The 18,378-nt window shown below is 26.4% G+C and overlaps 1 protein-coding gene across 2 annotated transcripts in view; it reads right to left on the reverse strand.

Annotated features, from left to right (window-relative positions):
- Positions 1 to 18,378, reverse strand: part of LOC107436206 (glutamate receptor 1-like) — a 148,960-nt gene that overhangs the window by 43,888 nt on the left and 86,694 nt on the right. For both annotated transcript variants that reach the window (XM_016047817.3, XM_071188134.1), the window contains exons 4-6: positions 13,604 to 13,854; positions 8,396 to 8,560; positions 4,130 to 4,330 (exon numbers count right to left, since the gene is read on the reverse strand). In XM_016047817.3, the coding sequence (XP_015903303.3) occupies positions 4,130 to 4,330; positions 8,396 to 8,560; positions 13,604 to 13,854 (617 nt within the window). The remainder of the gene's footprint in view (positions 1 to 4,129; positions 4,331 to 8,395; positions 8,561 to 13,603; positions 13,855 to 18,378) is intronic.

The raw sequence follows: 18,378 nt of genomic DNA on the forward strand, positions 1-18,378 counted from the left end.
AGATANAACTACAAATGTTCAATACATTCATTTATATTTCATGTTTTCCTCACTTTTCGCCTCAACGGCAGATGTAAATTCCTGCAATGTTGTTGACTTGGAGAATAAGTTCAATGTAAAAAGAGTACAGAAAAACGGCTTTTAATGTCAAAACAACTATTGCATCATTAGGTGGAAGTGGATAATTATTGGGTTGTGCTCTCACAGACCAAGGGCACATATATTGAAAATTTGTAGTATATACCTGAACTTAGTACATCTATATGAAATGTTTCATATATCGACCACATTTTCAGGTTTTTAATTTGTAAACAAGTGGTTCTTTTAGAACTGCTAATCCATTAAGTCTAATTTTGTTTGTCAATCCACCAAAACGTTTAGTTAGTTATTTTCACAAGAGCATTTGTGGTTATATTGCAACTACAGCCATGTATATAGATATTAGTTTTGTTGCTTGATAAAAGTTTATTTAATGAAAGAAAACCAATGTCTTTGAGGCATCAAAAAATTTGATTCCTGAATTTGTAAAGTAAAACATAAGTTTTAACTAATGTTCTTATAATAATGTTAATGAGTTTTAACTAACTCAAAGTTTTGGTATTAATTAAAAGTCTTCATAAGTTACATTGGCATTAATTAACTGACCATTAATTAGCATTAACATTAATTAACTTAATCTGATTTACGCGTAATTTCAAAATGGTTTACAGTAAATGACTTAAATTTAAATCTAAATAAAACTAAATATATTTATTTCTGTTTAAGAAAATCAGAATTTAACTTAAATTTAAAATTTCACTCTCTCTCCCGTAAAAGTACTAATGATAATTGTCAATGCTATATTCTACAATCTGTAAATAATATCAAATATTTAGGACTATATATCGATTCTAATTTGAAATGGAAAACACATATTTACAATTTAGTTGAAAAATTGTGTTTTGTTTTAGTTAAATTTTATCATCTTAAGAATAAAATTCATTTTATTTTTGTGAAAGCACTCTATTATTCCTGGCTTCATTTTTTAATTAATTACGGTGCAATAATTTATGGCGGTGAATATAAAACTAATTTACTTCCTTTAATCTCAGTTCAGAATAAATGCTTCAAGATTATTAATTTTCTAAATATAAATAACTCAAGTATAACTACTACCAATATATATACAAGAATTAACCTATTACCATTTCGCCATAATGTATTTTTTCGTATTTTACTTTATTTACACAACAATAAATTAATATGCAAATTAAAAACTAATGTGTCTGAAAGGAGACCAACTAATATATAAGAGATTCCCCACTTTATAAAAGAAATTTCACGAAAACAGTTTTTTTACTTAGCACCTAAATTATATAATAAATTACCATTCCAGTTGCAAAATATCCAAATATATTTTTCTTTTAAGCGTGCTTTTTTTCAATTTATGATGAACATTGACGATTTAGATCTCTATTTTTCACTTAAAAGGAAGCATTTGATATTTTATACCAGTCTTGTGCCAATCCAAATGAATTTCTTATGTTACCTTTGTTATTTATTTTATATAGTTTCATGTATTTTTTTCCTTCTATTATTACAGTATTCAACAATATATGAAGTCTTATGATGAGCAAAATAATTTATGATTGTAATATCCCCCCCTTTTTTTTGAATTTCTAATTTAAATTTATTGTATTAGTTTTCTTTGTCGCCAGGACAGGATTTTCCTCTTGACGACGAATATATATTCTTTGTATTTATGTGTTTGTTTTTGTTCTCAATAAAGTTTCATTAGTTTGTTAATAAAAAAAAAATATTGGTAAATGTTCAAAAATGATTTCACTTAGTACTACGTTTAGCGGTTTAAATCCACTACCATATAAGGGGTATTTGACATCATAATTGAATCTAAAGTTTTATTTATACAGCATTAGATTTTTCATAAATATGAATAAACGAAGTTTTATGCATTTTCATTTGATAAAAAATACATTTAAAAATATTTTTTCCATTAAAATATATTATTTTATTTGCATGTAATGATTTAAATATTTTATACGTGTAAATTATACTTTTTTATACCAAATATCATCCAATACGTCCTAGTATGCAATACTTATTAAATAATGTTATTCCCTTTATTGCAATCTAGCTATTCAAAATGAATTTCAGTTCAAAAGGTTTAGGATAATATTAAAATGGATCTCGTTATTTTTTTTAAACTTTCATAAATAAAAAAGCATGTTCAAAGAATATGTATTTCACTCAAATATAAAAATTACTTATATAAATTTTATCTTTCAAACAAATAAAAAAGTAAATTTTAAACTGCAAAAAATAATACCAACAGTTTTTTGCAGGAATTTTAATTCAGAAAAAATATGGTTTTGTTCAGTAAAGAGTATTTATTAAAAAGCAATTCCTGCTTCAAGCGATTCCTTGTTATTAAAATAAACTTTAAATTATCTTTCATATTGAATTTCAATTTCAATTCATAGAAGAAGCACTCCAATATTTCTGATGATATAAATATATTAAATTTGTTTCTAAAATAGCAAATAGATTTACTTTCTCGCTAAGCTGATTGCTTTTCCATTGTATATTGATTAGATAAATATAGTTATAGTGAAAAGAAAAGTTTTTAATACGTTGAACAAAAATACGAGATATATGTAACGTCTGTAGAATACTTAGGCATTCCCAATACGTTTTATGCACTGAATTGATTAAAAAAGGTTTCTGATTCTATTTCAGAGAATTAAATTTCTTGCATTTATTTTATTATTAAATTAATATTATGTAAATTGAATGCTCTTTATTAATTGAATTTTCATAGCACTGAATATTTTTATTATTTTTCATGCAAAGATAAGTTAATTCATTAGGTTAAATAATCTTTTTAAAATTTGGTCAGAGATGGAAAAGACGGAGAACTCATACAATTGTATATTGTATTGATATATTGCTTTATTAATACAATATTAGAAAGGAATATTTTTTGCGGATATAATTGTGAGAGCTGATGACGAGATTATATCTTTTTATTTAGTTTGTTTCTTGAATTTTTATTTTTTTAATTTAAAATTTTGGAATTTTATTTTTTTTAAATTTTTTATTATTTTTAAAATATTTTATTTATTATTTTCTTCTCTTGAAAATATATTTACTTTTTCTTTGTTTTTTCGCATTATTAATATATATATATATATACATATAGGGGAGTGTCGGGTACCCCGGCCCACTGTCAATTTCATTGTATATAGAATATTTTTTCATGTCAATGGGCCATCGGACGTTAATTGTAATATTAAAGAAAGATTATTTCCAAAGTTTCAAGTATTTATGCAGCTAGTAACATAGTAAATAATAGTTTTGAAAATATGTTGAATGCAGTAGTCAAATTTTTTAAATTTCTATTTTTTTAAGTTAAACTATTCCTTTTTCGGTTTATTCTTTTTGCATTACTTAATTGGATGATAGAACAATAGAGACATACAAAAATATTGATTATTACTCAATATTATACAGAAATATAAGCAATACTCCTTAAGTGGGCGGGGTTACCCGACTCTCCCCCATATATATAAGCTTGTCAACTACTACGTTATATTGCACAGTATTTTATAGAGTGGTAGATATTTAAAAACCAAAGCTTTTATAATTTTTAGTAATTTTGGCAACACTTTAAAAGCATCAGCATAGTTGGAGCAGAGTTGGGTTGCATATGAACTCTTAAATCCTTTTTATGTAGTGGTGAGGAAAATAAGTTGAAATAAATAAAAAATAATGCATGAAAACATTAACTTGGCTACCACTAGAATAGAGTTTTACAAAAATCGATGGAAGTTTGCTGTCCTATATATAATAGGACATTTCAGTAATTCGTTGTAAGGATAGATAAATTATTCTAATTTTTATCTGAGACATTCTTCCTGCTTAAATATTTTAAATTATTTTTTTTTCAAAACTTAGCACTCTTTTTATTTTAAAATATTTGTTTAATTTAGAACATGATATAAAATACTTACTGATATGGAGAAAAATTGACAAATTTAAATAGTTTTATTAGTTTTATTTTTTCCCCTTTATAGAAAATCATTTTTTATTTGACATTTAATTTTAAAAATAAGAAAGAAAGTTTACTTACCTTTTTTAAAAACCTATTTATCCGTTCCCCATGCTCCCAAGCCATTATTGGCGTTTGATGACAGTTGATGCCTTTGGTGCCATTATTATAAACCTCTCCTCTTCGAAAGTTGTTTCGAAAGATGTCAGGTTTTTTCTTGAGAAGGCGGTTAAATGCTTCCAGCATTACTCGAGTTGCATCATACATTTGTGCAATGGCAGTCTGAGTCAAAAAAGAAAATAAAAATTGTTTGAGACAGTGAAAAATTGTAAACATTAAAAACGAATGGATTTTTATTTCATGAAGTTATAAGTAACACTTGGAATTTTTACATTGAAATTACTTATTGCAGGGGTTTTATTCTAATTGCACTACATAATGTCCGAAGAAGTTTTTTAGATGAAACATAATTTTAAATTTCTCAGTTATATTGGTCTTAGTATAACAACATAGACTAACTATACGTGTTAAAAAAAATGCGTACGTCCTTAATTTTTAATTAGTTTTTATTATTAAAATAAAATTATGAAAAAAGTGTATTTAGTAATAATTAAATAGTACTACGTTTTTGGAAAAGGTTTTTTAATTTTTTTAGAAAAAAGTTCTTCATTAAATAAACTTATTGTAATTAATTCAAATAACATGACGACAATATCGCTATTTTTGCACATATTTAAATTGCTTTTAATGTTTGGTTCAATAAGTAAGTTTTAAGAAGAAAATTAGCTACAAAAATTATGTAGATAAAAATAATATACAGATTTTAAACTATTTTATTTCTAAACTTAACTAACCCATTAAAACTTGTTGCTCACATATGAACAGGAAGATATACTTCAAAATCGTGGTATATTCGTAACATAAATCTTCATCATCATCATCAAATTTTATCTGGGCACCTGAGGCCGTTAGCGGCCCTTTTCCTATTCGTCTGGAAATGTTGTCTTTAAGGTGGCTCTTTCTGGTAATTGGAATGCAAATTGGCGTGAAAGGGAAATTAAATATTTTGTATTTTGGATAAGATTACGTTAATACAATAGTAAGCTGCCATCGGCCTGAGATTAATGTCCTCTCTTAAGTTTTCAAATTTAAAAATTTTATTGAATCCTGCGGTGTCGCAATTCATGGTTTTTTCAAAAAATTTGTTATTTAGCTTTTTGATATGATAATCTAAAAAATCTATGTTGAGATCGTGATGTATGTTCTTATTTCGAATAAACCATCTTGCTTGTGTTATTTTTCTGAGAATTTTGTTCTGGCATCTTTTGTGTTTTTTCAGAAGTGATGTGGTGATGTTGCACTAAGCACATAAATCTTCCTATTTGGGCCTGTAATCATTCATTTGTGATTTGTTTAAAAAGTACATGGCAGCAAAAAAATACGAATTGACTTAAATAGTAAGTACTACCAGACTTTTGTAATAGCATTTTTTGCAAAAGAGTAAGAGTTATATGCTGCATAAAATTTGTAAAAATTTAAGTGTTAATGGGTAAAAAGAATTTCTTGGAATATTTTTTCGCGAAGTTTTAGTTAAAAACTAATTATACTACCTTGTTGAAAAAAAGAATTTGGAGTTTTAAATAGACAAATATTTCAAACAATTATAAAATTATTAAAATTATATATAAAAAATTACACAAATTGTGCCACTCAGATGCAAGTATTAAGGTTAATGAATACACGTATTATTTTTTGAATAATTTGTGAGATCAGTTAAAATCATTTTTTCAAATTCTAAGATAACTAGTGGACAAATGCATTTAATTTTTTTAAAGAAAAACTCTGCATTTGTTGTTATTCCTACACAGTATATACGAGTTTAATTAGAGATTGACTAAACATGACTTAGCAGTGAAAACAAAGCTGTTATAAAATCACAAATGTTAAAAAATAGTATATCATTTGTTTAAAAGCATTTTTTTATAACTAAAGATTCTTCTAAAACCTCAGTCATTCTGCTATGAATAATTGTCAGAACACTTAGTACTTAATCAGACCTAAAGTCTGCAGAAAATCCAAATCAAATTGAAAAAAAAAATATGTAATTCAGTATTTTTTTTAAAAAATTTTTGTTCTCTTTTTCGTTTGAAGTAAATGCAAATCACTGTTCCATATATACTAGTCTACATTCTAAAATACTGTCAGAGCTATCTATTTGTTTCCATGACAGGCGTAACTAGATACGCATTTGACAAAAAATTTGATAAAAAGCTTTGACAAACAATTTTTACTTAAGCAATTGAATTATATCACAGTTTCTTCGAAAAGTAAAACACTAATTTTACTTTCGCAAATATTTTTTTCAACACTTAAGTACATGTTCCACTTCAATTTTAAACAAATTAAATCATTTTTAAAACAGCTCATTTTGTGTAATGAAGGATACTGAGAGTTTCCTAGTAACAATACCGTTCATCAAATTAACCCTCCTAGGACTTAGATTTCTCAAACTTTAATGCTTAAAAGTTTTTTACTTTTCAAATTTTTGTGCTGAAATAAGTTACATTTATCAATTAGTATTTAAACTTTAATGGATTTCCATGCGTATCAACGAAAACATTTGAAGACATTTTTATTGATGTGATTTAATATATTGTTAGAAAATCAATTGTTATGAAACTGTATTAAATTAGCTTTGTATTAAGTTATTATTTCTCAATATACATAACACTGGTAAGAAATTCATAACAAACAGTACACAATATATACATTTTAAAAAATCAACAAAAAAAAAATAGTGGGTCATTAATTTGAAGAAAAAAAATGTAGATCAAGTCTAATTTGCTTAATAAAATTTAAGATTTTTTTAAGCAAAACTTTTTTAAGCACATATTTACAATAACAACTGTCTTGAACATTCTAAGCTTTCAATTTGTTTTAAAGTTAGCTTAAGGCATAGCAAGTAACATAAATAATAATATTTTAGGGTAAGAGAGGTTTCACTTATGCACTTTTTTTGTTGGCTTGTTGCTGCATTTGTTATGAGAGTCACATGTCATTAATATTTACAAAACAATTTGAGAGACAATTATTTTAAAGATTGTACCATTTTTTTATTAAATGTTTTACGAACTTTCCTTAAAATATTCTAGCTAAATTTGAAAAGTAAACTTTTTTTTAATGCATTTTAATATTTTTTAAAATTTAAAGACAGATTAAATATTTTAATAACAATTTACTTAGAATGATAAATGTGATATACTTATATGAATGAAAGAGATATAAAGTATTTAATTTTAGAAAAAAAGAACAATTAATTAAAAAAATACATAAATGCTTTATATTTTAATAAACTAAAATAAATAAACATTTATAAATAATTTGTAATTGGGCAGAATATGCGGAAAAAAGCTAAAAAAAGCAAACATCGAATAATTAAGCAAGAACTATATTATACTGATGCAAAAGATGAAAAATGTTTTGTTAAAATGCCAACTTTTATTTTTTTAAAATAAAGATTAAAGACATTTTTAAAATAAAGCTAAAAGCACGAATTTTTTTTAAAAATTATATTTTATTAATCAGAACAATTTCATTGTTTTGATATATTTTATTAAATCAGTCGAATTTTGCATGTATTTTATTAAATCAACCTAAAATTTTTTTTCTTATTTTAGTTTGAAAGAGACAATCAAAAGCACTTATCTGTACAACGTAAATGCAGCGAGGTAAGAAAATAGCAATTGAAAACTATATTGTAATCATGTAAAAGTCGAATTATGAAACACAAGGCTTTGTTAGAACGTAAGAAAATGCTAAGTTTCAAAATTTAAAGGAAATAGGTACTATTTTAGTATTAGTTTTTTATTATTTATTTATATATTTTTTATTTTTTTGTTTTTTCTTAAGAAAAGATCAGAAAAATTCTAAAATAAAAGGGAATGGAAAACATATTAGTTCCGATAAAATAATCTTATAAGCTTATATTTTTTAGTAATGAATGCATTTTCATTGTTTTTATCCATATATTTTGTGAAATTAGTCAAATACTATCTTTCATATTTAATTTTTTAAAAAAAATAATCTAAAGCCCATCTCTACGCAGTAAAACAAAAGGTCTAAAATCTCTGACAAAATTTATGACTTTCCAAAAGAAAGTATCACAATATCATATTATTTCGTAGTCGCTGCTCCTTTATATTTTAGAAATTTTCTCAGTCAGAAAATCTACCTCACTAAGTGCTTGAGGCTTGAATAAAGAAAACCATTCACGAAAGAGCCACAGAATATCTCTTAAAAAAGGAAGAAAAGATAAAAATGTCGCCAAAGAAAGGAGAAAATTGTCACCGTAATGTGTTGAGTTCCTCCTCCAGGCCATCTATAAGGATCTAGTGACTTCCAAGCTGCTAAGAATTCTCTCACTTCAGGCCTTGTCTCTTGGAGCATTTGGAATCCAGTGATATTGACAGCTCCATGTGAGAGTAAAGCTGAATTCCAGTCATCTTCAATTATCTAAAAGGGAGACAAGTGTCAATATCTTTTGAAGCCTAAAGAAAATTTCTTACAGAGAACATAATTAATTGAACTAGCTTTAACTTCATTGTTTTCCCTTTTTGTTTAAGTGAATGTCTTTGTTTGAAAAGAATTTCGAAGCAACTGGTACTCGACGTAAATATTTATGAAGTTTAACTAGAATTTGTATTCCTGATTGGAAGATAAATGAGATAATGCTCTTGGAGGTTTTATTTACCGACAGAAATATTCTAATTGTTTCTCCGATGTAATGATACGTGCACGAGTTTAATTAGATAATTATTGATTGCTTGGAAAACATATTTGACTAAACTGTTTTATTTAAAAATCAATAAAATTGCAATTTTAGCAATGATTATGAATCAGTTTCTAGCTAAGTAATATTTATAAAAGACGAATGACAATTTTTTTATGGATTTCTGTACATTTTAAAGGAAAAGGTATGCATATGTGTTAATTTGAATAGTTAATATACTACGGGATAAGGTAATTGAAGCAATGCGATGTCTTACATTTGCATTTTATTTATTTTTTTAGATGGGCTTTAATGTAAAAATGCTGAGGTCACTTACTGTGAAAGCTTCAATGGTAATATTTAGTAACAACATCAATATCTTAATAAAGTATTAAGTAATGGAACTTTATTAAACTTTCATATCCATCAAAAAGGTTATTGGGGTTGTGTTGTTTTACCAAGACTTTTAGCAAAAAAAGAAAGAGAGAAATATGATTTTCACTAATTTCAATACAGCATTACACTCAAAAGCAAAAATATTACATATAAAGAATTGCGTATTTACAATTTGATACTAGTATATAGCAAAACTTTGAGATGTTGCATCTTTCATTAAATATAGAACTTTATGCATTCTAACATTTAACTTTTAAGGAAAAGATTTTAAATAACCTTGGATTCGGCATTTTATTCAGGCAAAGGAAAATTTGCTTGCAGTTTCCAACTTGCACAATATATATTTTTCAGAAAGAAAAATTTAACTATTCAACTATCACACTTCATTTGAAGCTCAAAATATGGTTCGTATCTGAGTGCGTTTTATGAATTCAGTTAATTGAGACAAGATTTTTTTCCCCGATTTTATTTTCTAGACAAAGTAATTATGTTTTTTTCTTAGATACAAAGTTATTTTTTATTAATGTTCTGTTATAATAGTTTACTTTTATAAGAAGGCAATAAAAATAAAATGCTTATGAATAGTTAAAAAGAAACAAAATGCTATATCTTCTTAAGCATTTTGAATGTTCAACTCCTTAGTGTTTTATTCATAACTATATGAAATTATATTCAGTTTAATCACTGAAGTGTAGGATTATAACTATTCCTCTTCTTCCTTTTTATGAAACAAAAATAAATTGATATGAATTTTAAACATTCTAAAAAGGCTCATCATGAGAATTTAACTACTATATTTCGAGAAAAGTGAAGCATAAAAAGTTTTTTTCTTCAAAATATTCTTTTATTTTGTATTTTAAATGGAATTTTCTTTATAAGTTTTACTTTCTTATACATTATCATATTACTTCTTTGCAAAATAAAAATACATTTTCAGCACACATTAATCTAGTTATTTTGATGCTGCGTCATTTTATAAAATAAAATGCTTGTTAAAAAATCACCTAAAATTTAAAAACGTGTCGACAACATTATTTTAGTGACATTTAAGCTTTTTAAGCTTAGTTATAGTTTCAAATTTAATATTTTAGTTCAGGTATAAAAATGCATTTATGCATTTTCTCATTTTATTGTTGTAAAACTTTTTTCCCTCTCAGATTATGCCCGTGAAGTTGATTTTTATGCTAAAGTGATTAGTTTTTTGAAAATATTACTCACTCTTGTATTTCCTTTAAAGTTAATTTAATTCAAATGCATATTCTTATTTTTTTTTGTTGCACTTTTTTTATGTTATTGTTAGTGCATTTCCTAAAACAAGCTTCTCAGTAAAAGAAAGAGGTAGAGAGAGGTTCAGAGGTTTTCAAGTCAGTGAAATCTAATCAAGTTAAGTTGTTCTTTCTTTTGTTTTTCTTTCTTGAAATCTGTTGTTAGGTAATTTGCAAACTTCAAAGAGATATATCATGTAAAACTCAGCCTATAAAAAACATTGAATTCAGAATTTTTCTCAAAGTTATTTATAAATAAATAAATTTTTCGGTGAAAAAAATAAATTTAATTCTTTTATGCTCTTTAAATAAATTTATGTACTAGTATGGCGGAAAAAGAATGTAAAAGTAAGAAAAAAATTTTTAATTTGTAAATTAATTATTACTATTAATTGTATTTTCATGCAATTGTAACTATATCATTGCAGATTTTTAAGAGAAGATAATGTAATTTAATAAAGAAATTTTGAGGTATTTTTAAATAGAAGTTCTCAATATTTGAATTTATTTTTCCTTATATTATGCCAGTTTTCTTTATGCTAAAGCATATACTTGAGTATATTTTTTGAAAAAATAATAGGAGGTTTCTGAAATAATCAATAAAATACAAACAAGTTGATTCGACTTATATTTTCCTTTTTCTTTCTTAAAACCTGTCATTAGATAATTTGCAAACTTCAAACGGGTATATAATGTTTTACAGAGACTTTAAAAAATATTGCATTTAGGGTATATTTTTTTCTTTTTACTAAAATTAATCTTTTACAAGTTTTATTTATTACTTAGTGTCATGCCATTGATAAACATTGCATTATTTCAAGATTTTAACGTCTTTAAACTCTAAGATTTATGTTCCATCCTTTTATTCTTTCTTAATAAATATATTTCTATAATCCATTTTTCAGAAATAAGCTCTTTAAAAAGGAAACAGTTATTCTTTATTTCGATTCCAACTGCATATTACTTATTAATGAATGTAATATAAATGTATGTAGTGACAGATGAGGCTTAGGTTTCTAGTAGTATGTTAGTTTTTTAAATTACCCTTTATGTTTTATTTTTGATCAAATAATTTAAATTAAACCATCTTTCTTAATCAAATTTGACCTACGTTTTGTTAAATAACCAAATGATGAATCTAACTCTTCGATGAGAGTTAAATATATTGATCATGATATTCCTTCCGTTTTCTCAGTTTTTTTCTGAACTAAAGAATAATAATTTTTTAAAAAAATAATATTTATAAGGAAGGTCATAGTAAAAAGATCTTCATTAACGATGCTAATGTAGCCTCAAAATCTGAAATAATAATTATTTATTTCGGAAAAATATTGTCATCGAAAAAAATGGCATTTTTGACATACTACGTAACTAGTGAATGAGTTCTATTTTCGAAGCTTTATGCTTTATACGATAAAATATGTTTGAAAACAGAGTAAGAAAAACCTATCTAATTGAAGAATGAATAAAAATGCAATTTTTTTCTACACAGTATGATAGTACAAGAAAATGAATATTTCCTCCAAATAGTTATACAACTGTCGGGTAAAATAGCTCTACAAGCTCCAGATCTCCGAAACAAATTAGGAGCAACACTTCTTCCTCACTAAATAACAAAACTTCTATATTACTAATTAACAAACTCCGTACCAAATAACAAAAAATTCAAAAGAAAACAGTAAGAGCAAAGTTATTTTTATTTTAATTCGTTTTTATTTTTTTGTATTTTGATTAAGCGACACAAATTGGAATGGATTTGTCTTTTGTTCTTTTGTAAAAACTCTGGTTTCACAGTCCCCTTAAGGCCTTTACCTCACATGGTCTTTTAAAAATAATTCGAAATACTTGTTTTAAATATTTATATATGTACAGGGTCACAATGACATATTTTATATCTGAACTATTATAAAATACTAGTAGCAGAATATTGATGAAAATATTACATAGCTCTGGCTGTTATACTTGTAGTAGTAGAACTGAGGACATTTTCAAATGTCAACACTTGCTTTGCATATATAGGTGCTATTCTCACAAAAAAAGCACGTCAATTTAGAAATTTATAAGTACACTATTATTCGTATTAAAAATATCGATCCAACTACATTTCAGATTTTTTATTGTAAAAATGTTATCTCAACTAAGAAAAGGATTAGAAAATTTCACAATTCCGAGTCTAAAAAACTGTAGCCATTAACGAGAGAGCTAGAAAAAAAGTTTATAACATTATGCTTAAGCCTATAACCCTTAATACATTTGAAAAATATTTTATCTCACGATATCTAACAGAACGTTCACTAGAGAATCACATTGGCGAAAAGTAATCTTCCTAAGTACAGCAACCTAAAGTAATGTACAGTAAGCCACCCTCAATACATTTTGTTAGCAGTGTTATCTCAGGGAATAGAGCTCTCGCCTCCCAATGAGGTGACCCGGGTTCGAGTCCCATCGATGACTGCTCGATACGAATTCCGCACCCGGCCCACATAGACCACAGTGCATGCATAAAATATCGCCATCGGCAGACGGATCATGCGTTAGAATCCCTTTGAAATCAGACTAATTGTGGGAGGTTTTCATGGTTTTCCTCTCCATGCAAAGCAAATACGTATAGATTCCAGCGAAAAGTCGTCCGCAAAGCAAAATTTCTCCCAATACTTTATACAGGACTTTCCATGTCATCTCGATTGAGTTCAAACCTACGAGGCAACTGAGTTGATGATTGGTAATCGTAAACTAAAATTTGGGAAGACTGTTCAAAGATGTTCATTAACCCCTTCCTTCTCGCTCCCGTGGAAATGACGGGGTGAGGTTTCGCCCTCTATTTCTCGCTCTCGTGAAATTTCGGGACTGGAGTGTTCTGTTGTAATGCGTCAATAAGAATAAAACTAATTAATTTCTTTTGCCCGGTCTTTTTAAGGTAATTGTAGATAGTTAGTTTATTTTAAACTAGATGTCAGCACTAATCAAATACGGGTATTTGGCAAAATAGGCACTTTTATGACCGTTTTTTTGAACATTAACCGATCGTTAAGGGGTTAAATAACTTTTGTTCTAGAGATCAGATTTTCACATACCAAGAAAAATATTAACAGTTCAATGTGTTAATAAAGGCTGTAAGATACTTACAAGACTCGTGACAAGAAAGTGATAATTTCTTCTATTAATATATGTATCTTTAATTTGTTGAATAACTATAGCTTTAGCTATTTCAGCTTCGCAGTCTAATATAACATATTTTTCTCCGTGCCTATCTTGGTCCTCTAATTTTCTAAGGAATTCACTGGCATCACTAGAGTTGGTAATTCTTCTCACAACTCTCATATCAATTTTGTCTTTTTCTGTTGTTAGATGAAAAATTTGTTGCAATTTTAGAAGGCCTGAATGAAAATAAAAAAAATATTAGTTTGATATAGCAAATATATTATATTATTAAAACAGATCATTATATTACGTACAAGCAAAAGTTTGTATGATTAATAAATAAAACGAAGATAATGATTCATGTTGCCAAGATTCTGAATTATTGCCTATATACAGAATAGAGTAACACAATATTTAAAAAAAAGATAGAACTAAATTAAACTTAGTGGCATGGCAGCCCATTTATTGCCAAGGCCTGCTGTACTCAATTCAGTTTTTTGCCGTTGCACTCTAGAGCCTCTGGTGCCGTTTGTACAGTTTATGTGGTGCTCCTAAGGTGTAAGCACCAGTGCTTAGCCTCCAAGCAGTTTTGGTACTCATTTAATGAACCACTGAAGGGATGAAAGTTTGAGCCAACTTTACCCGGTCAGAGGATTGAATTCCGAACCACTGAACCTCCAGGCTTTGAATAGTAGACAAAGATCTTTATGAATTCAAAAGGGAAGCTAATGAACTTGTCCATTTAGTTTCTTAATCTACAATTTATAAAAACTGAAGCATATTCTTTCACAAATAAAAATAAATACTAAATATAGAAAAAGATTTTCTAACAATTAAAAATATTTCCCATTTTAATTTTGAGTTATTGAAAAAAATATTTAAGCATGTAAATTCACAATAACGTGCCTAACTTTTACGAAATACTAAGTTAAATTATATTGTTGCGCAAGTTATGCAGAATTTTTTTTATAAGCGTTCAGTTATACTTTTCAATTGCTTATTACCAGATGTCCCAAAGGAGGCAAATGGATTTTGAAAATAAAAATAATAATAAAGAGAAAATAGAGTGCGGTAGAAATGTTTGGTTTGCGGCCTTATGCTTTGAAAAATTATGGAATTTCATCCCACTGCATTGCAGACTTAGTTAACTTCCCTTCGAAAGATGGTTGTGCAGGTTTGCCTGAGTTGCAGAGAAATTGAATCCGCAGCATCCCCAGTCGGTATTTTGCAACGGAATCAGTTAATGAGTGCATAATAAGACTAATATCTTTTCCGTAAAGTAAAAATTAAATGATTATTTAATTACCCCAATGAGTTATAAAATGCATAATTAAATAATAAGCTTTAATGAGTTGGTATTTTTCTTTCTCATTTTTTTATTTATTTCAATTTGATTTAAAAATAAAAGTATAAATAAAATAACGTGGATTAATTTAAAAAGTGAGCTTAAGACATAACATTAAGTTTACAATTTAGCTTAAATGTTAGCATTTCCTAACATTGTAATGTACTTTTTTGGTTGATAAGGAAATTGGAAACTCTGAAAAATCAACGTTCCAGTATTTTTATTTGAAAAATGCAATTTTTCTTCCTTATTCTTTTTTTTTAAAGAAAAATAACTTAATGTATTTTTTGCACGCAACTCATAACGCTCAGCTTTCAGTATATGAAAGTATCCAAGAAATATATTCAATAAAAACCGAAAAGAATTTCAAATATAGTGAAGTGACGTAAAAATGTCGAAGTAAGGATGCGTTGAATTTTTTCTAACAAAATGCATTTAAAATATTCTGCTAAAAGCATATTTTTTTTATCTATTTTCTATTTTTCTTTTCAACTGAGATGAGAATTGAAATATGTATCTATTTTTTTTTGTCTGTTGGGGTGCTCAATTTTCATTTTTTGTCGTTGCTTTTTTGACAGCAAAAAGTTTGGCGAACTTGTGAGAAAAGAAAACGCATTTCTAGAGCGCGTGATATATGGAAAAGCTTCTATAAAAAACGAAAAACGTGAAAGTTTAGAGAAAATTCAAAAGTAAAGACAATAAAAAGAAATGAAATGGATTTTAGATTTAGAGGAAACATTTTTTTAACAAAAATATGGGAAGGAAAAGCAAAAAAAAACCATATTAAAGTAATATTTTAAGCAGAGGGAAAGATTTATGTGGTTTCGCCGACATTTTTGACCTTATTTTCTTATGAAATATTTATTTTGTCGCGTGTTGAATTATCAGTGGAATGTTGTTGGCCGACCAATATTTATAATACGTAAAATGCTTCATATCTGCATTTTAAATATATTTTTTTCTCGCAAAATACCTTTCTGGGTTAAATATATATATATAATTATCTAATCTGTTTTAAATTGAATTTTATGTACATTTTATAATGGAAATTGCTAAATAATGCCTTATTAATTAAACTAAATCTGAGAAATTAGAATATGAAACTAAGAAATGGGAAACTAAACACGGAAACTCCTAAAATCTCGAAATTTTACTGTGATTTAATATTTTGAGTTATAAGTATCCAAATAGAGCTTTTTAAAATCTTTAAAAAAAGACGTTATATTTTACTATAAAATATCTGTTTTGCAGTGATTCGTTAAACTCATGTAAGTAATTGAGTTAAAAATAATATATTTGTTAAAAAAAACTACATTTAATTTTTTTAATTTGGTATAAGTGATAATACTGACGCCATTCTTATTATAATATCATTTTAAGAACCAGAGACAGGAAATTAAGAAAATAACAGTGACTTATTGGTCCATAAAGAGCTATGTTTCTTGGTTGGAGTTTCTCTCACTAATCTTTAATTCAAGTCTGATTTGTTTTATTCCATTACTTTTTATGAATATCTAGATTTACATTGGATATTGTGTTTTAAGAACATGTTTAACTCTAATCATAGTCATGCTTTGTATATTACTCATGGACACAACTCTAAAAAAAATTTATTCAATACATATTTGTGGACTTATTAGAATATTTTGAAATGTTTAAGCTTTTAACTTATAGGCACATTTCCTTTAATTTTTAAATATACAATTTTAGTAAATATAAAATTGTTTATTTCATTTTTCTCTACCATCATAAATTTTTTTTCAGGTTGTGACGATACTACTAACAGTAATATTTATTACATTATCCTTTCTTTTATAAATACAATATTGTTTTTTGATGTTTTTTTTCCATATTATAATATTTTAAATTAAGTGTAGCTTTTTCATTTTATTCATAATTTTATTTAAGTGATTGAAAACCACTTATATAACTTAATTGGATATTTAGTCATACACATGTAAATAATAATAAGGTATAATTCGCATTGGGTCTAAAAGTATGTCTCTCAAATGCTCATCAAACATTTTTATGTTAAAAGAATTATATAGTAACGGAATTTTAGGCAGTTTGAGATAAAATTTCCAATTTTACTATTTTTTGCTAATTAAATACAATATTCTTTATTATTTATTATGCGACTTTTTATTTAAACTATTTTTGTTTGGCGAATCAGACGATAAATTTCATTAATGAGTTTTGCTTTCCAATAAATTTCAAAATAATACAAACATTGGAGTAGTGTAGGAAAATGTTTCGAATTTCATTTGATTCAACATACATTGTCTAAACAGAAAAGTCAAATATCAACTAAATANATACAATATTCTTTATTATTTATTATGCGACTTTTTAATTAAACTATTTTTGTTTTTAGAATCAGACGATAAATTTCATTAATGAGTTTTGTTTTCCAATAAATTTCAAAATAATACAAACATTGGCGTAGTGGAGGAAAATGTTTCGAATTTCATTTAATTCAACATACATTGTCTAAACAGAAAAGTCAAATATCAACTAAATAACAAAACGGTAGGTATTTTTTGTAGTTAACTATTAACCTCCTTTTGAGTTTCAAATATTTTAAGTATTCTCAATTTTTTTATCCTATTTAAATAGTGACTAATTAATCAAATGGTAGTAATTGCTTGTAGTCGCTATTTGCATTATTTTTTATTTTCAAATGTTTCAAGTATTTCTAAAATATAAATCTTATTCAAATGGCAATTATCTAATCAAATGCAGTAGCTATTTGCCGTTAATTAATTGCATTTACTAAGTTTAAAATATTTTAAGCATATTCAAAATATAGATCTAATTCAAATAACATCAAATTAATCAAATAGCAGAAATAACATTAAATATCCGAAATTGGATACTTGCATAATTTTAAATAATTTAAGTATTTTCAAAGCGTAGACACTAATAAAATAAGAACTAATTTATAAAATAGCAATTATTGCGTGTCCTGGATTTAGAAAAAAAAATAAGAAAAAAAGTACGGAAAGCTCTTAAAATATATGATTTCCAGAATATTTTATTCCACATTTTTGCAATATTTTATTGCAAAACTCAATATTTTATTGCACATTTACTTAAACTTCTCGCTAATAGGCGGCGCTGTAGAATAGGAATAATTGCAATTGAAACATTTGAAAATTGCGTCTCGTCTGTACACAGCTTTGATCCAGGCTGTGATGCTTCAAAACGATGAATATTTGCTGCTCTAATTTGCAAACCATCATCAAAATTCTTCAGAAGTGCTCACTAACTGATTTCGTTGCAGAATACTGACTGGGCATGCCACGGATTTAATTTCTCTGCAGTTCCCGCACGAGAACCACGCCACCTGTTGTCGGGAAGTTCAACTAAATGTGCAGTGTTTGTGATATGAAATTCTCCGTTTTTCCAGACATAA

The sequence above is a fragment of the Parasteatoda tepidariorum genome, chromosome X2, assembly GCF_043381705.1.
Source record: "Parasteatoda tepidariorum isolate YZ-2023 chromosome X2, CAS_Ptep_4.0, whole genome shotgun sequence".
In the NCBI taxonomy this organism is placed as follows: domain Eukaryota; kingdom Metazoa; phylum Arthropoda; class Arachnida; order Araneae; family Theridiidae; genus Parasteatoda; species Parasteatoda tepidariorum.